General features: G+C 51.5%; 2 protein-coding genes across 2 annotated transcripts; one reads left to right on the top strand and one right to left on the bottom strand.

Moving 5' to 3' along the window:
* Window positions 1-4,193: 4,193 nt before the first annotated feature.
* Window positions 4,194-12,653, bottom strand: USE1 (unconventional SNARE in the ER 1; the record flags this gene model as incomplete). The annotated part of the gene is given in 9 exon segments (XM_081177960.1): window positions 4,194-5,761; window positions 5,865-6,027; window positions 6,702-6,732; window positions 8,158-8,305; window positions 9,379-9,457; window positions 10,201-10,250; window positions 12,181-12,375; window positions 12,377-12,551; window positions 12,553-12,653. Coding segments are annotated over 9 exon segments (1,125 nt in total). The 3' UTR covers window positions 4,194-5,578.
* On the top strand, window positions 12,353-19,001 carry RPL36 (ribosomal protein L36). Its single transcript, XM_081178161.1, has 4 exons — window positions 12,353-12,486; window positions 15,711-15,805; window positions 17,967-18,101; window positions 18,856-19,001. The coding sequence occupies exons 2-4, from the start codon at window positions 15,713-15,715 to the stop codon at window positions 18,943-18,945; spliced, it is 318 nt and encodes a 105-aa protein (XP_081034287.1). The 5' UTR covers window positions 12,353-12,486; window positions 15,711-15,712; the 3' UTR covers window positions 18,946-19,001.
* The last annotated feature ends 197 nt before the right edge of the window (window positions 19,002-19,198 follow it).

Genomic DNA, 19,198 nt, shown 5'->3' with positions numbered 1-19,198 from the left:
TGCCACCGTGCGCCCTGGATCCAGAACCGGGTTATTTATTAATTCCGCCTTATTGCGTTATTAACCCCTCAAGACACTCCCTCGGCGGGGCGTGCTAAACTCAAGGGCCCTTGCTCGTTCCTCTTCAAAACCATTTTCCTTTTTTTTCTACATAATTTTTATTAAATTTTCTGTTTCACAGCTCCTTTTTACATCCTTCAGCTGTCAACGACTTCCCTTCTTTCCATTTTACATATCATAAATCCCTGCATATTTTGCAAAAACTATACCATTCGGTCTTCCGTTATTGCATCCATCAGAGCTTACTTACGCTGTTGAATTTATCTTAATGCTGCCAGCGTCTTCAGCTGTGCAGTTATTTCCCATATATTCAATAAAATCCAATTTTCACTAAACGTATGTTCTTCTGGTTCTCTTATTCCATATGTTAAGTCTGCAAGCTGCGCATATTCCGTCAATTTAAGCTGCCGTTTTTCTTTGGTTGGGACCTCGCTCGTTTTCCATTTGGCGGCTAAAGAAACTCGGGCCGCAGTAGTGGCAGACGTAAAATAACCTTTTTTGTCACCTGAGCCTTCAAAACCATTTCTCCACCGCTAAACCACATTCAGGGAAGCCTCCGGCTTAATGGGTTGACAGTCTTATTACTCATGCAGTTTGGTTTTCCTGTCTTTCGTTTTGCGGTTTGCAACCTGCTCTAAAATAATCCCAACCCGGCCCATCGTTCAGGAACCCCCATATTTTATATATGGCACCCTGTAATGTTTTCTTCCAAAATGTTCGGTTTTTGGTGGGGGGATAGACTTTGCCGTGTTCAATGTCTTCTTCCGTAGTTGACCTTTGTAATGTTTTGTTTTGAAACCTTTGCAGTAATATTTTCGTTTCCTGTTCATTAATGTTGCTTCGATTGCGTATGTTATAGTTGCTATATTTTTTATCCTGGATTGTAATGGGCGGGGTATAAAGAATAATTATTGTTACATGTGCTGTCAACAGCTTTGAGATTTTTTTCCTTGAAGATATAAAGCCATATAGAAACGAATTTAATAATAATAATAATAATAATAATAATAATAATAATAATAATAATATATGGCAGCCTTGGGCCTCCAATCAGAATTAAAAGCTGCTGCCATTGCTAGATAAGACTAGCATAGAATGGCAGAATTGTAGGACCCCCAGGGGTCATCTACCCCAACCCCCGGCAGTGCAGGATCCTCAGCTAAAGAATCCCTGGCCATACAACCTCTATTAAAAATAAAAACAAGGGAGGAGGGAGCCCCACGGCCGAACGGCTCCTAACATTCGGAATAACGTTCGGAGGTCGGAATCCCATTTCTCGCCCTTTGAATCCATTGGTTCAGGTCATCTGAGACCAAGCTTGTTCCGTCTTCCCGTTCCCCTTCTAGCAGGCCTTGGGCTGATGGACATCCGATGCCCTTTAAGAATGTGTTGGGGGGGGGTCATTCTTGTTTTTATTTTTATTCTGGTTTTATCTTGTGAACCACCCTGAGACCGGCGGTGTACAAGTTTAATCGGTCGTAATCAATAATCCCAGTTCCTGCAAACTGCTGGCTTCAAGGTGGGGCCCCTGCAAGGACAGGATGGGACCCCAGAGTCTTCTCTTACGTTCTGTGCAAGGGTAAATCGAAGGGCACCAATTGCCCTTTCTGCACCCTCGGTTCGTAGTTCAACCGCCTGGAGCTGGCTTGACCGACTGGGTGCCAGCCATCCGAGGCAGGAGGAGAACGCTGCCCGCAATTGGACGGGGCGGGAGGGGGGGGTCACATGCCAGAAAGTGGCCTCAGCACCTCTGGGAACAGAGCAGCCTGAATGGGGCAGCTGTGCCCCCCGAAGGACCAGGTGTGCAGCCTGGGAGTCATTTTGGACTCACAGCTGTCCATGGAGGCGCAGGTCAGTTCTGTGTCCAGGGCGGCTCCATCTGGGATGCAGGATGAGACCCCACCTGCCTGCAGACTGTGTGGCCAGAGTGGTGCCTGCTCTGGTTATCTCCTGCTTGGACTACTGCCATGCAGTCTCCGTGGGGCTCCCTTGGAAGGTGACTCAGAAACTGCAGCTAATTCAGAATGTGGCAGCCAGACTGGGGACTGGGAGTGGAGACCATATAACACCAGTCCTGAAAGACCTACATTGGCTCCCAGGACGTTTCCAGGCACAATTCAAAGGGTTTGGTGCTGAAAGCCCTAAATGGCCCAGTATCCCTGAAGGAGCATCTCCACCCCGGACACCGGGGTCCTCCTCCTAAGGGTCTTCTGGTGGTTCCCTCCCTGCGAGAAGCAAGGTTGCAGGGAACTAGGCAGAGGGCCTTCTCAGTGGTGGCACCCACCTTGTGGAACATCCTCCCGCAAGATGCCAAGGAAATCAACAACTACCTGACTTTTAGAAGACATCTGAAGGCAGCCCTCTTTAGGGAAGGTTTTAATGCTTGATGCTTTATTGCAATTTTAATATTCTGTTGGAAGCCGCCTAGAGTGGCTGGGGAAACCCAGCCAGATGGGCACGGTATAAATAAATATTATTATTATTATTATTGGCTCTCCGTGGTTTTGGACTCCCAGCCTTCCTTGGAGACTGGCCTTGGGGTCTCTTGCATGCAATACAGGTGTTCTGCAGACCTTTCCCTGTGGACGTTTCTGGCGTCAGGCCGCTCGTCTCCCTAGGACCCTGAGACCCTCCCTGCCCGAAATCCCCTTGGCATCACCACTCACGCAAAAGAGCCGTTGCCGCTGGTGAATTTCCCCTCTTTCAGCTGTCACCTAGATACCACCACACACACACACACACACACACACACACACACACAAAAACAGTAACTGGAATCTGGTTGCCAAAAGAAATTATATTCTTCCCGTCGCTGGGAATTCTCAGGGGCAAGGTGGGTTTCTTACGGGCAGCCTGGGCGGCAGAGAGCAGTAAATTACGACACTCACTTTCTTCCTCTTTGTTAATGGGGGGGGGTGTAGGTGGGGGGCAACTGAATCTTCCGAGACCTCCCATTCCACACTGCTTCTTCCATGCTTCAACCCGATAGCTTTTGCTTCGACATCACCAAAACTGGTTACTTCAAGGCTGGATTGCTGCAATGTGCTCTCTGTGGGGCTTCCCTCGCAAAGTCTTGCCGGGTGTTTCAAAAGCCGATAACCCATTTTGTCCATTATTATCTTGGTCTAAGTTTAAAACCCCCCCCCCAATTGATAGTCATTGCTTTGGCTTTCTCATAAACCATCTTTGGATTATAATCCCCACCCCTGCCCAATTAATTTATTTTTCCCTTTGTACCCCCTTTATCTCGCCTCCCAAGGAGCTCGAGACGAGTGTGTGTGGCTCTTCCCTTTGCCAGGCTATCCTTGCGACAACCCTGAGTTGTAGGCCTGAGAAGCGACTGGCTCGAGGGTCACCCAGCCAGCTTTGTGCCCCGAGTGGAGATCTGAACCCTGGCCTGGCAGGAACCTCCTGTGCTCTTAACGGCCCCTCCCTGCCCCCTATCTCACTTACAGAGGCCTATCTCTAGCACAGACAGAGATCGAACTCTGGGGGCGTTTTCTGAAGATCCAGAAAGCCCCATCGTTCTGCAAGCCCAGTTTAGTGGCACCCAACCCCAAAAGGGAAGCCCGCTTACCCACAGAGGGCAGCTTGAGGGCCCCTTCTGCCTCCCCCACCCCTGCCCCGGCCCTCCAGGACCCACGGCCTGGAAAGTTCCCCCGGCCAGAGGATATCCTCCTCCGTCACCAGTCGCTGGCACCAAGAGCTTGGGAAGATGACCCCTCGCTGGTTCCTGCGAGCCTGGGAGCGCCAAGACGGCTTCTGCATCACCGCACCTCCCTTCCCGCTTCCTTCCAGGCGGGGAGAGCGCCGGCAGGATGGGGATCCTGCCACCTTAGGTGTGAAGAGAATGAAGGGCTTCCCAGAAGCGTCCCTCGCCCGCAGCAGGAAGCGCCAGAGGCTCCCGTTGAGGCAGAGCCATCTCAATCTGCCCCTCCGCCGGCAGGACACCTGCTTGGCAGGCAGAAGGCGCCAAGGCGTCTCCGGCTAAGCTGCCTCCCACGGAGGGGAGTTCCGCAGTTGAACTCTCCACCGCTGAGCGCAGAGCCCCACGACAAAGGGGGCTGCGGGTGCAGAGCTGCTGCCCCCCAACCGCCCCGGCCGCACGCACAAAAGAATCACACCGTGGCAGCGAGTCGGATTTTGCTTTTAATGCGCGAGTGGCGGCAGGCAGGCTGGCTGGCGTTGCATCACTCGGCTCCCTCCCTGGCAGGGCGAAGTGCATTTTCCGTGCGGCGGGGGGCAAGCAGAGGCTCATCGCTCTGGCGCAGGGAAGTGGGGGCGACGCAGAGCCCCGGCGTTTGGGCGGCCAAGGCAGGGCCTCTGCCCCTCGGGGGACTGCGCCTCTCCCGGCCCACATGCCAAGCTGACTGTGCGCAGCGTGAGGCCCCCACTGGGGAGCGGCGCCTCTTTCTGCAGGTGATTCACCGCCGCTGCGAGGTGGGGGCGCCTTTGCTCTCGAAATGGGGAGGTGCCTCCAGCAGCCCTCGTTCCCCCTGCTGTCGCTGTGGCACATGCACTCTAACCCCAGACGTAAGAACTGTGGCCAACACCCCCCCAAAGTTGTGTTTTCCTTTTTGGCTGGGAGGGAGAAAGAAGAGCAGAACCTGGCGGAGTCCTTATACCTGAATGTTTAGGACCTGGGGCTTTGGGGGGAGAAGAACAGAATAGGTGATTTCCTCCCCCCCCCCCCACCAACCTGCCCCAACTTGTCGGCCAAGAATCCCCCAGCTCCAGAGTCCTGGTTTTCCTCTACAGGCGGCAGAACCTCGTTAGAGGTAAACGAAACCCCAACGGCCTCGTATTCCTCCTTCCAGGCCGTCCCCAAATGGTAGCTGAGCTGTGAAGGTGCACTTTTTTGGGGGGGGGATACAGGGGGTTTTACACGATGACAGAATGGTCGCCCTCATCCAAACAGGGACTCGGCTCCCTGCGGGTGGAAAAGTAGCAGTCAGGAGGAAGAAGAAATGTTCCTGTCGGATTCCCCACTGCCCCCCGCAGGCAACAGAGACTGGGCCTGGTCTGGCAACTCCGCCTCTGCCTGGGGAAACCAGGCTCTTGGAAGCAACCCCCATACCCAGGTCCCAAACGGCTTGAACCCCCAACTGCTCTCCCTGCTCGGGCCCAGCTTATGAGCTGAAGGAGCCTCCCCACTGTCAACCGTATAAGCAGGCGGGACGTTTTCTCCCAGAGCAGCTCCCTTCCAGCGAGTGTCTTCAGAGACTCCGTCAGAGAAGCGCCAGGAGCTCCCTTCCAGCGAGTGTCTTCAGAGACTCCGTCAGAGAAGCGCCAGGAGCTCCCTTCCAGCGAGTGTCTTCAGAGACTCCGTCAGAGAAGCGCCAAGAGCTCCCTTCCAGCGAGTGTCTTCAGAGACTCCGTCAGAGAAGCGCCAGGAGCTCCCTTCCAGCGAGTGTCTTCAGAGACTCCGTCAGAGAAGCGCCGGGAGGCCTCGGACTTTGTGGGCAACGGTGTGAGGCGAACCGAGGAGTCGCCAGGTTGCCGCCCGCGGCCTGAGGAATCACCTGAGCTTGGGGAAGATGCGGATGAAGAGGATCATGCTGATGAAGATGAAGCAGACGACGATGAGCATCAGCCAGAGGAGCCAGTTGACGGACTTCTTGGCGTGCTGCTCCAGGCGGTCAGACTCGTCCTTCAGCTTCTCAAAGTTGTGGTCGGCCAGCTTGAGCGAGTGGGACAGAGTCTGCATGGAAACACTGAGTTACAACCTGTGCAACTGGGGGCGGGGGGGCAGGCAGGGGTATCCACAAGCCATGCTCCCCCCGTCTCTCGAGTACCCGCCTCACCTGGTTGTCTTGCTTGATCACGTTCTGCGCCACCAGAGTGTTGTTCTTGAGGTTGCGCGCCAGGTGGAGCATCTCCTCGGCCAGCTTCTCCTGGATGCTGTGGTGGTGCTGGAGGACGGCGTCCAGCTCAGCGGCCGACTGCTTCTCGTCCGGGAGGGGGCCCCTGGGGTGTATCAACAGAGAGAGAGAGCCCTCCTTACATTTGTGCTTGGGGCTGTGCCACTGGTCACTTCGCTCGCCAGGCACACCTACTCCTCCCTCCAACAACCCCAGAGAAGGGGGCCTGGGGCTGGCAGGCCTCAAGGAGCCAGTGGATCGGGGGGGGGGCTGCTGCAGCCTGCTCTGGCTCCCCCCCCCCACTGCTTGCCTGGACCACTCGCCCACCAGCTCTCTCCTTCAAGCTGTACTGCACAGCACCACCTGCCTGTGACCAAGTGAACAGCAGCGTGACGACATCCTTACCTTTTTATTATATAGTAAAGGGACGTCCAACTCCCAGTAGACTGCGATCTACTCACAGTATTAAAAAACTGGCAGTTATTTGATCTACCCACTGTCGTTGGATGAAGCCAAAGTTGTTGAGCTTTTTTGGGAACTTCTCCTACATCCCAGGTCAAAGGATAGAAGATCCTTCTTCCAGCCCAAGGTCCACATTCTGCAACTGCCTACCCCCCGCCCCCCGGACTGGCACACACACTTTGTGTTCCTGGCAGAGCAAGCCAGGACAGCCCCACCCTCCCCTTCCTGCCCCCCACCAAAACCCGGCCTCCCCAAATAGAACAAAGGACGTCTTCTGAGTCACGCCGCCCCAGAGCAAAAGCCCCGCGAGACACTCACGTGCGTTTTCTCAGGCTCGTCTCCTCCAGATCTGGGGAAGGAAGGAGGAAAAGGTTTTGTCTGTGTTCATCAGCTGGGGGAGAGGTGCAAAGGAAAGGCCAGAGGCCAGCAGAAGGTGACCTGCAGGCGGACAGGGGTAGAGAGGGAAGGGTGGAGGCACAGCGCCCCAAAAGTAATGGCAGGCAGGCAGGGGAAGGAGCGACAGGGACCCCCAAAAGCTGACAGACAGCCAGAAACAGCGAGCGCCCAAAGGATGGGATGATACAGGGTCCTACTCAGAGGAGACCCATTGAAATCAACAGACATGACTGAACTGAGGCCCTTCCGACTTTACAATTCTCCCACCCCGTGAAAACCGGTTTGATGAGCGACAGAACCGCCCCAAATGAACTCGAGGAGGAGGAGAAAGCAGTTCTGTCGGAAATAAAAACGGATCTCCCAAACGGGCGAAGTTGATTCCTCAAAAAGACACAAAGGCGCCTTCTGAAGCGCTTTTGTACGCATGGATCTGAGCAGACACTTACCAGGGAGGTGTGAGGGGTCCTGGTGAAGCAGAAAGGTGGGGAGGAAGAGAGAGAGAGCGTTCAGTGACAGGGGGGAATTGGGGTCGGAGGTATTGGGGCCTTTGGAGGCCTCCTGCCTCGTTGTAGGCTGAGGAACTACATTTGCCCAGGAACAGGGAACGTCAGGCTCCATGTGGCCCTCTGAACATCTCTACCCGGCCCCTGCAACACTCCCCAGGCCACCCCTCTCTCTGGCTCTGCTCGCAGCTGCCTTTAGCTCTTGGGCTTGGTGGACAGTCCCTGAATCAAGTGACTTTCCTCCTTCCAAGTTCTCTTAACCCTGCTCAAGGTTGTCTTCCGAACTAGCCAGCTTTTAACTGGGACTCAACCACAGCCAGTCCATCCTTTGCAAAGACTTGCCCCAAAATGGCAACCAGATACAGCCGTACCTTGGATCCCAGACGCCTTGCGAGTCAGATGTTTTGGCTCCCGGATGCCGCAAACCCGGAAGCGAGCGTTCCGGTTTGTGAACGCTTTTCGGAAGCCGAACGTCCGACGCGGCTTTCGGCTGAGCGCAGGAAGCTCCTGCAGCTGATCAGAAGCCGTGCCTCGGTTTTTGAACCATTTCGACTCCCGGAACAGATGTAAGTTCGACAACCGAGGTCCGACTGTATCTGTTTTTGTGACTGCAACCTCGGTTTAAGGAGCCATTGGCACCCAGCTGACGTAGCTAACACTGGTTCCTGGAAGGGCACAAAAGGATTCCCCCACCCTGAACTTGGCCTGTCCCTAAAGACAGAAGATGCCATTGGGGGAGACCCCACACAGAAACAGGTGCCCACACAGAGAGCCAGAGCCGAGGTGAAGGAAGCAGCGAGCCCAAGCGACCCCCCAGGGGGAAGCGGCGAGAGGATCCGCCGCCGCCAGCCTCGGCCGGTGAGACATAACTGTACCAAGAAGCTCGTTCCTCATCTCGCCCGTGTAGCGGGCCTTGGTTTGTAGGTGCACCGTCTTGGTGGCCGGCATCCTCTCCTTGGTGGTGGTGGGGGTCCTCCCGGGGGCCAGGAACTGGTTGGCCAGGGCCTTTTCGGACGACGACGACTGCGGAGGAAGAGAGAGAGAGGGAGAAAGGGGCTTGCGACTGTGATAGGAACTTTATGGTCTTAGATATATGGTAATGTTCCTAAGTGTGCCAACCAAGCACGTACATAGATCAGCACAGGAAGACCGACCTGGAACCATTTTGATTCCTAAACTGAGCAAATGTTTTCTCTGCAAGGTCAAAGTGGAAAAGCCTCCCCATTGTCTTTTCCTTCACAAATCCTGTCTTAAGGGTATGTCTGTGTTTGAATAGGGTGTGAGCCTGTGACCTGGCCCAGGAACTAAGCACACTGTATTTTTTGCTCTATAAGACGCACCTGACCACAAGACGCACCTAGTTTTTGGAGGAGGAAAACAAGGAAAAAAATATTCTGAATCTTAGAAGCCAGAACAGAACTGCTACGCAGCGAAAGCAGCAATCCCTCTTGCTGTTCTGGCTTCTGGGATAGCTGCGCAGCCTGCATTCGCTCCATAAGATGCACACACATTTCCCCTTACTTTTTGGGAGGGAAAAAGTGAGTCTTATAGAGCAAAAAATATGGTATATATCATTACAAAAGATTGGCCAGGCTCGCCAGGCAATCCAATCAAGTAACCTGCCAGACAGGAGATAAACAACAACAGGAGAAAACAATATTCAAATTTCTGTTTTAGACCGCCTTTTCTGTGATGTATCTGAGGGGTGGTCTTAGGTTACACCCCTTCTGTGATGTATGTATGATGTTTCTGGGGGTGGTCTTGATCTACAGGGTGGCAATTTCAAAAGTCTTTATAAGGCCTTGCACACCATTTTTCTGGGTTCCTCCTCTCTCCTGCAGGTGAGGGGAGCACCCTGTTGCAACAGATCAATAAAGATCAGGCTCACTAGCTGCTTTGCTTCTCAATATTCTCTGCTTGGCCTCTGTTATTCTCTCCTACCAAGAGGGAACCTATGTAAGGACTCTATATGGGCTCTTGGGTACCCCATAAGGGAAGAAGGGCAATTTTTGTTTACAACATGACGACGCAGCCCGGCCTTCTGCTATTGGGGAGAAGGACCACCACGAAGGAAGTCCACACACAACGGGCCTTACCAGCTTGTCTGCTTCCAGCAGCCCCTTCAGGAAATCCACCTTGCGGGAATATTCGTTCAGCACCTCGGGAGCAGGTTTGCTGAAAGGGGAACATCGGGATGTTAAGGAAAGTGCCTGGATCAGGCTGGTGGACTGCCTGGTCTCTGGCATCCCTGCTCTCCCCCTGCCTGAAACCCAATGGTCCGACATGGCAGAAAGCAGTTTCCTACATCTGTTTTGCTAAGAGTCTGGAGAAGGCCCTTGAGGTCAACTGTGTGATGCAGCAGCAGAAAAGGCGAGTGCTGTTCTAGGCTGCCTCAAGAGAAGTCTAGTGTCCAGATCAAGGGAAGCCATATTACCGCTCCATTCTGCCTTGGTCAGACCCCACCTGGAGTCCCGAGTTCAGTTCTGGGTACCTCCAGAGGAGATTGACAAGCCGGAGGGCGTTCAGAGGAGGGCGACCAAGACGATCAAGGGTCTGGAGACCCAAGCCTTACGAGGAACGGTTGAAGAAGTTGGGAGTGTTCAGCCTGGAGAAGAGGAGGCTGAGAGGAGATATCTGAAGGGCTGTGTCACATGGGAGATGGCGCAAGCTTGGTTTTCTCCTGCTCTGGAGGGGAGGACTCGAACCCAGGCCTTCAAGTTCCAAGAAAGGAGATTCTGACTAAAGACCAGGAAGAACTTTCTGAAGGCAAGAGCTGTTCGAAAGGGGAAGGGACTCCCTCAGACTCGCCTTTCTTGGGGGTGTTTAAGCAGCGATTGGAAGCTTTGGTTGGGATTTCTGCCTTGCAGAATTCTATGGTTCTGAGACCTCTGCAGATCCCACCAGGGAAAGGAACTCACCTGGAGTGTTTCTTGAGGTCCAGGAGCATCTCTTCCAGGGCAGAGACGTACTGGGAACGAAAGAGAGGGAACTGGTGTGAGCAGCACTGGGCCAGAGGCTTCTTCAAGCGAAGGAGCATTCGGTTTGGAGGTGCCACAGAGACCCGCCTTCAGGTAACCTATTTAGGGCATTTAAAGGGGCTTTTCGTGGCCGCACTTCTTCACAGAGAAGTAAGGAGGAAAATGTACAAATGCTAAAAGATGTAAAAAGAAAAATTCAGGTAGCCACGAGTTGGGAGGGAAGGAGGTCGACATTTCAACTGAATCAATATCATAGAAAAATGTTATGGTATTTTAATAATATAAAATGGAAATTTAATAAATATTGCATTTTTTTAAAAAAAGATTTGGAAGAATCTGGTTTTATTTCAAAATTTAACTGGGATAATTGTGTGATTTATTTTGTAAAACCATTTCCCCCCCCCCAAAGAAAGGGGGTGGTCAGGCCCTCCTGTCCTCTCCCAGTGGCTGGCTACATGCACCAGTTTGCACCAGTTCCAGTTGCAACTGGAAGCAGGATTTGACTGTAGCAGCAGCAGCAACTCTCCCCGCTTGCAATTCCTAGCAGAGTGTTAGGACTTAAGGGACGTTCCCTGCCTCCAACGGTGGAGGGAGACCACGAGGGGACAGCAACCCTCTGGCTCTGAACGGACCCATGACGTGGCAGGTTGATAGGGGGGGGGGCGGAGAGGCTCGTTCCGTCAAGGTCCTCCCAAGGCAAAGCTGGAGCGGAGCCCCTTTAGGCCGAGGGCGACACCCAGTGGCGACCGTGTGGCAGGTGGCAGGACATTCCATGAGATTGCCAGCGCTCCAAAAACCTTCTGAAATTACAACCTTCGGGTTAGGGGTGCCACCAAGACCCACCCACCCCCCAGCTTAAAAAGGAACTTAAAAATGGAAAGCGTAATGCTGGTGGTCAACAAAAGAGGTTCAAAGACCCTCTCAAGGCAAAGCTAAAAAAATGGAGTATAAACACCGACAACTGGGAAACACTGGCCTGCGAACGCTCCAGTTGGAGAACAGACTTGACCAAAGGTGTCCTGGGCTTTGAAGACACTCGAACTCAGGACACAAGGGAGAAATGTGCCAAGAGGAAGGCATGCTTGGCAAACCCTCACCGGGATCAACTCCTGCCTGGAAATCAATGTCCCCACTGTGGAAGGATGTGGGGATCCAGAACTGGCCTCCACAGTCACTTACGGACTCAATGTTAAGACCGTGTTTATGGAAGACAATCTTACTCGGCTACAAGGGATCGAAGAAGAAGTTGTGTGTGTTTAAAACCATTTTTGCTACAATATGATATGACCTCAGAGATTTTCTTTACGTTTTCAGATTCCTTGCATGTGTTACACGGACGTAAGGCCGAGACTGGTAGCTGGAATGTGTGATCTAATCCAGACATGCCTTTGATCTTGTGCCTTGACATTTTAATTTGTACTTTTAAAAAAATAAAACCCATTGCTATGCTGCTCCATGAACTTTTTTGAGCCACGGGGCAGCATAAAAATTAGTAAACAACAAAGCACAACGGCTGATAATAATTGCAAAGACTGTTTGCAAATAATGCGCGTCTACTTGTAAATCTACGTTGAGCCATTTAAGTGATCTTCAGACTTATTGGATTGGAAGTTGTTTATAATCTAGGAAAGATTTTTTAATTCTTTTAACAAGTGAAAGTATTTATAATTGCTATTTTTAACTCTTCAAATCCTGAGAGTATATGAAATTGCGTATTCTTATTTTTTAAAAACCCAAATCTGATAAGAGAGACCTGCGAGACAGGCAGGCGGCCTCCGGGTGCTGCTGCTCTTTGCAGGGAAAGCTGCCCCTGCCGGATGCCGGCCTGCCAGGCAGCTGCCCAAAGGGGGCGGCCCCCCCGTTCCCATAGCAACCCCGCCCTGCATTGTGGGTCCCCGCCCCTCGCCGCCGCGCACGGACCTTCTCCAGGCGCCACTCCTCCGGCCCGCGCCGGTCGGCCGCCAGCGCCTCGCAGCGGCTCAGCAGCCGCACCAGCTTCAGCTCCGCCCGGGGAACCGGCATCGCCGCCGCCGCCGCCGCCATGTCAGAGCCAGAAACGACAACTTCCGGGTCGGGACGATCACATCCGTCCTCTCTGGGAAGCGGCGTCTCTATGGTTTCCTCCATTTCCGGCGGGGCTGGGTCGCGCAAGCGCACATAGCCGCCGCCTCCACTTCCGGCGTTCCTTTTTCCGGCGGGACCTGGAGGGAGCAGCAGCGGCGGCAGGTGAGCTCCGCCGGGGCGGCCAGGCAGAATCCGCGGCCATCCTCCGCGGCGGGGCGGCGGGCGAGGCGGAGGGGAGCCCGGGGGAGGCGAGGGGGTCCCGGCCGAGGCGGGGCGGAGGGAGGCGGCTCCGTAGGGGGCGCCCTTTCCAGGGCCAGGAGGGGCCCCATGGAGACCCCACTAGGCCATGGTGGGGGGGGGGAGCTGGAGGCAGAGCGGGGCCCCGGAGCATGCTGGGAGTGGCGCCCCCCCCCAGAAAGAAGTGGGGGGCGCATTACGCCCAAAGGGCCAAAAAGAGCAGAAAAATCGGAAATCTGCAGGGCCAAAACTAAAGAAACGGGGGCAGTTTCAAAGTTTGTCTTAAAGGAACCATCGTGAAAAAATAGATGCCTTATTGGTTCAGAGCTTTATAACAATAGGCAAAGTGAGAAATGAAAAAAGAAGCAATTATTCCTGCTTTTAGAAGACATCTGAAGGCAGCCCTGGCTAGGCAAGCTTTTAATGTTCGATGTGTTACAGTATTTTAATATTTTTCTGGAAACTGCCCACAGTGGGTGGGGTTTAATTATATTATTATTATTATTATTATTATTATTATTATTATTATTATTATTATTGTTTTGTGTATACATTTGTGATTAAGTTTTTTTACAAGGCTTCCCATCTTCCCCTTTTGTTCCCGAATCAAATTCCTTAAATACCCGCTTAGACTTTAGTTTCTCCATGTGATTTGACTTACTGTCAGTTTTATTTTATAAAAATAGCCTCATTGCACATCGAAGCCCAACCAATGGATTGCTCTTTTGGCAACGTTCTTTTACGTAGACTCTGTGTATATCCCATCCCATTGCGAGCTGTTCCAGTCGTTAGTGGGGTTGCAATTTCACTTAGTATTTGATCCCCTGCTAAATTTGCCCCCTGACGAAGAATTGACCAGTCCATAATTTGAATGGTAGGCTTGTTGTAGCTGTGAGAGACAGAATAACAACAGGAAAAACCCCAGAAGACAAAAGTGAGAGGTGGATGTGCATTCTAATGAGTGAAATAAGTATTTGATCTGGTATTTTCACTGTCTGTAACGAGCTGAGATTAGAAGCACCTGCTGCAAGGGAGAGAGGTCTGGCCTGTAATCTCAGATTTTTGTAATAATGGTGATTATGCCTTACTCAGTTGAATTTTCTGGGTAGCCTGGCCATTCCTGGGAGATGGTAAATACTCAGTTCCTGAATCTCTTGCGCATCTTGGTAGTTTGCTCAGCTTAACAGATACTTGCCAGACTGTCTTTTGAAAGGGAGGTGTAAGTCCCTGCAGTCCAAATGGAAAGACACTTATTATTGTTCCCCTTTCCTTCCTCCTTGCAGAGAAAGAGTTGAGGTCAACTTGGGAGAGTTGCTCTCCTGTAAACGTGGTTTCTATACTTATGTGTTTGCCTGGTACATTTATGAACGTTTTATTCTACATTTGAGACCTTAGAATTCTTATAGGGGGTGCAAGGGGGCAAACAAACTATTATTTTATTCTCATTATAGTTATTATTGTAATTGTTGTTGTTATCTTTATTCCTGCTCTGGTGTGTTTGATCCCTTCGCAAAAAATGACTTAGTACTTAGTGGCAAAACCCTTGTTGGCAATTTCAGACGTGTCTTGTAGGCGGCCACCAGGTTTGCACACATCTCAGGGGGTATTTCGTCCCACTCCTCTTTGCAGATCTTCTCCAAGTCAGTAAGATTTTGAGGCTGATGTGTAGCTACTCAAACCTCCCTCCACAGATTTTTGAAGGGATTAAGGTCCGGAGACTGGCTAGGCCACTCATGCTTCCTCTTGAGCCACTCCTTTGTTGCCTTGGCCGTGTGTTTCGGGTCATTTTCGACCCATTTTCAGGGCCCTGGTTTGATTGTTTGCTTCTGTCGACAGGTGTCTTTTGGTACTGTGACGAGCTGGGATGATGGGCAAGACCTCTCCCTTACAGCAGGTGCTTCTAATCTCAGCTTGTTACATACAGTGAAGATACCAGGTAGCCTGACACCGGGCTGGTTGATGGGGGATCAAATACTTATTTCACGCATTATGATGCACATCAATCTGGGACTTCTGGGTTTCTTGGGGGGGGGGTTCCTGTTGTTATTCTGTCTCTCACAGCTACAGCAAACCTACCATTAGGTTTCTTCACCAGACGGCAAAAGGGCAAATTTAGCAGGGGATCAAATACTTTTCCCCCTCACTGTAAGTGAGATATAAAAATTTGGATTGTTGTAAAAGATGCAGAAGGAAAGAGTTAACACTAAGACCCCCGTCCCCAAAGGGGAGAAGCCCAGGAGATTCTTGGGAATCTTGTTTATATAGAGTATGTTGTGCTGTGATTGTAAATTTTAATGTGGAAAATCAAATTTTGGGGATGGGGGGATAAAGAGGAAGAAATGACTAAGCCCCATGGAACTCCTTGCCACAAGGTAAAGGGGTGTCACAGGCATAGATGGCTTTAAAAGGGGACGAGAGGGGAAAGGCACAGATAATATCTAGCCCAAAGGGTCACCCAGTTGCCCCAAAGCCATGCTTCTCAAACGGGGGTCCCCAGCGGCTGTTGGACTACAAATCCCATCATCCCTGGACTCTTGACATATTCAGTGGCCAGGTCTTGTGCTGCTAGGATTGACACATGTGCCATTGAAGGTTTGATTGACATGCTCTGTGCGCTTTCATGCTTCGCTGTGGCCATAATAAAAGATTTGGAGTTGGTCGGTCGGTCGCTGACCACTGGTCCTGCTGGCTAGGGATGAGATGGGAGTCGTAGTCAGACAAGAATCCTTGCTTGAGAAACGCTCCCTCGCCGTGGCTTCTGGTATTATTCAGCCGCACAGCTAGCAGCCATCATTGCTCACCGCCTTTTCCTCTCTGGATGTGTCTAATGTGTTTTTATTATGTATTTTGCGGTTTTAGGTCTTGATTTTATTCTGCCCTGGGTATAGGGCGATATATAAATCCAATAAATAATTACAATAATCCTCTTTGGAAGCCCCCTAAGGCTACAGCCGTCACTGACTCCTGTGGCAAGGAGTTCCACAGGTTAACTGTCCGTAACTATGGCACTCCTCATTTGGAGAATGCAATCAGAACCACCTTCAAATCCCTGCTCAGCCCCAAAGGGTGGCCTTGGCCTCGCCTGCCCCACAGGGTTGTTGTACGGTGAGTGTAGATGAGGTAATAACAACCTTTCTTTCTCTCTCTAGCCATGGCGATCCGCTACCCGATGGCCGTGGGCCTGAACAAGGGCCACAAGGTGACCAAGAACGTGGTGAAGCCACGCCAGTGCCGACGCCGTGGGGTGAGTTTGGGGTCAGGGGAAAAGGGGGGTGGGTTGTGGGCTCCTGCTCTTCCGAACTTGTCTGGGATCCTGTAAAGCAGTCACCCCCAAACTCGGCCCTCCAGATGTTCTGGGACTACAGTTCCCATCATCCCTGACCACTGGTCCTGTTAGCTAGGGATGATGGGAGTTGCAGTCCCAAAACATCTCGAGAGCCAAGTTTGGGGGTGCCTGCTGTAAAGGATCTGCAACTGCCAGGCGAGTGTTTCCTCAAACTTGGGGTCCCCAGCTGTTATAAACGACAATCCCCATCATCCCCTGCCCACCCACCGGTCCTGCTAGATGGGAACGGTGGGAGTTGTAGTCCGGCAAGGGCCGGCGACCCCCAAGTTTGAGAAACAATGCCGCTTAAGCTGACAGAATAGTTGCAGCTTGCAGACTGAGAGAACAATAAGAACTTAACATTTAGAGGAGATTGGAAGACGTTTATTGAATTTATAGGGGAAACTGTATTTTTGAAAACGCTGGCAGCATTAAGATAAATTAAACAGTGTAGGTAAGCTTGGGCGGATGCAATCATGGAATACTGAATGGTTTATGTAAAATAGGCAGGGATTTATGGTGCAAAACAAACCATGGAAGGAGCAGGAGGGAAGTCATTGATCTTTGAAGGATGTTAAAATGAGTGTTTCAAATTGCTGAACCGAAAATTTAATAAAATATGTGTGTGCCTCCAGAGACCTAAAACAAACCAGTGTTCTAGTCTTCATGACTCTGAACAAAGGCCCAGTTGAATAGGAGCCTTAACCCAAGTCGCCCACCCAGCCCTCTGTCCACAGTGGCTGCAGCGCTTCCCTTTGCTCTCAGGGTAAATGCTTAAAAATAAGTGTACACCGGAAACATTGGCAGCGTTAAGATAAATTCAGCAGTGTAAATAAGCTTTGATGGGTGCAATAATGGAATACTGAATGGTTTAGCTTTTGTGAAATATCCAGGGGTTTATGATACGTAAAATCAACCGTGGAAGGAGAGGATCATTGATATCTTGTAAAAAGGAGTATTTTGAATTGTAAAACCTAAGAGTTAAAACAAATGGTGTATACAATGGAACCTTGGTTGTCGAATGTCTCCATTGTCGTATGTTTCGGATGCTGAATGTGGCTTCCACTTTGAGTTTCCCTATTGTGTTGAGGCTCCCGCTTTCAGAACGGTCTTCTGGAATGGATTACGTTCGAAAACCGAGGTTCCACTGTGTGTGTGCATATATGTATGTACCCTATTTTTGCTCCATAAGACGCACACACATTTCCCCTTCCTTTTTAGGAGGGAAAGTGTGCGTCTTATGGAGCAAAAAATACGGTTCTTGCTGGCTTTCCCCGAGGAGGGAGAAGGGCAGCCCGTCAATCCCTTCTTCCTCCTTGGAGAAAAGCCCCCAAGAGCCACTGCCAGGCTCTGCTCAGTGCTCCCTTGTAAGGGCTCCCTTTCATCCCGCTGGGAAGCCAGCAGAACAAGACGCTCTGCGCAGCTATCGCAGGGTTGAAAGCAAGAGCTGCTTACATGCTCTGGGCAGAATATCTGAAGAAGTGTGCATGTATCTGAAGAAGTGTGCATGCACACGAAAGCTCATACCAAGAACTAACTTAGTTGGTCTTTAAGGTGCTACTGGAAGGAATTTTTTTATTTTGTGCAGAATATTTTTCTTCCTGCTTTCCACCTCTAAAAACTAGGTACGTCTCATGGAGTGAAAAATACGGGGTGTATGTATATACCGTATTTTTTGCTCTATAAAACACGTTTTCCCTAGTAAAAAGTAAGGGGAACTGTGTGTGTGTGTCCTATGGAGTGAATGCAGGCTGCGCGGGTATCCCAGAAGCCAGAGCAGCAAGAGGGATTGCTGCGCAGTGCTCCCTCTTGCTGCTCTGGCTTCATCCTGCTGCCCTGAGGTCAAGGCTTCATGGGGCTTTTGCAGGAGATTTAAGTGTATATGTGTGTATATAGCAGGAGGAGGCTTGTTACAGTGGAATTGACAAATCTATTGCTCAAGGTCTGACTTGAACCCGAGATGAAGAGTCTTGTGCTCTGCCAGCTTGAGTTAAACTCAACAGGGCAAAAAACAACAACACCAGAAACGAGTATTTTTCCCCACTGTCTTGCTTTAATTCTTGTATTTCTTCTCCTCCAGCGGCTGACCAAACACACCAAGTTCGTCCGCGACATGATCCGGGAAGTGTGCGGCTTTGCCCCCTACGAGAGGCGCGCAATGGAGCTTCTCAAGGTCTCCAAAGACAAGCGAGCTCTGAAGTTCATCAAGAAAAGGGTGAGTGCTCCAAAATGCAGGGGCCAGGGTGGGGGAGCCTGCAGGGTTGTACTCGAGTAGAAGCTGACCCACCTAATTTTAGAACAAAAAAGTGGGAAAACTTGACTCGAGTAGAAGCCTGTTCACCCACCACAAACCTGGGGGTGGCGGAAGGACAAGCAGCCCAAAAGGAGCAGTGAGAGGTGGGACCAGTGGCGAGAAAGGGCTCCTTTTGGGCTGCTTGTCCTGCCGCTGCCGCCTCACTCGAGTCTAAGCAGAGAGTGGCTTTTTCAGCATAAAAAATGTGCTGACAAAGTCGGCTTATACTTGAGTGTACTGTATTTTTCGCTCTATAGGATGCACTTTTTCCCCTCCAAAAGTGAAGGGGAAATGTGTGTGCGTCCTATGGAGCGAATGCAGGCTCCTTGGCTTCAGCGAGAGCAACGCGACATCTCCGAAGCGCAGAGGGCGCGCTCCCTCCCCACGCCGGAGGCTTCGCGTTGCTTTCGCTGAAGCCTGGAGAGGGAGACTGCACCCCTGACCCCACAGCAGAGAGTCAGGGCACCACCTGAGTCACCCCTCCAGCATTTATCCGGGGGGGGGGGTTGTAAGTGTGCCCCCCAAGTGCACACAACGTCCAGAGCAGGGCCTCCCGAACTTGGACTCTTTTCAGCTACAATTCCCCTCATCCCTTCTGCCTAGGGGTGATGGGGGCTGGATCCCCCTGTGCGCCCCCCCCCCCGGTCTCGTGACTGCTTCTTTTTTGCTTCTGCAGGTGGGCACCCACATCCGCGCCAAGAGGAAGAGGGAGGAGCTGAGCAACGTCCTGGCGGCCATGAGGAAAGCAGCTGCCAAGAAGGACTAGCGGCTCCCTGTTCCCCCAAAGAAAGCACCCAATAAAACTTATTTCAAAGAAATAAACCTGGAAGCATCATCTGTGGGGATTGAGGGAGACCGAGGGGGTGGGTTACCATATTTTTCGCTCTAGGAGACGCAGACTCTGCACAGCTCTTGCTGGTGGGAGAAGGGACTGAGGGGCTGCCCTCCATCCCTTCTCCCCCCTGCCTAAAAAGCTGGCTTCTCAGCAAAGCAGAATGAGGGACAAAAGGGGCTCCCTT

Source organism: Podarcis bocagei (genome assembly GCF_964188305.1).
Source record: "Podarcis bocagei genome assembly, chromosome: 18".
NCBI lineage: Eukaryota > Metazoa > Chordata > Lepidosauria > Squamata > Lacertidae > Podarcis > Podarcis bocagei.
This window is presented reverse-complemented; position numbering and strand designations above follow the sequence as displayed.

Excerpts from the sequence above, each read along its gene's own strand:
- RPL36 (XM_081178161.1), top strand. The coding sequence starts at position 15,713 with ATGGCGATCCGCTACCCGATGGCCGTGGGCCTGAACAAGGGCCACAAG. Across the intron at positions 15,806-17,966 it reads GCCAGTGCCGACGCCGTGGG|CGGCTGACCAAACACACCAA; the intron begins GTGAGTTTGGGG and ends CTTCTCCTCCAG. Across the intron at positions 18,102-18,855 it reads TGAAGTTCATCAAGAAAAGG|GTGGGCACCCACATCCGCGC; the intron begins GTGAGTGCTCCA and ends TTGCTTCTGCAG.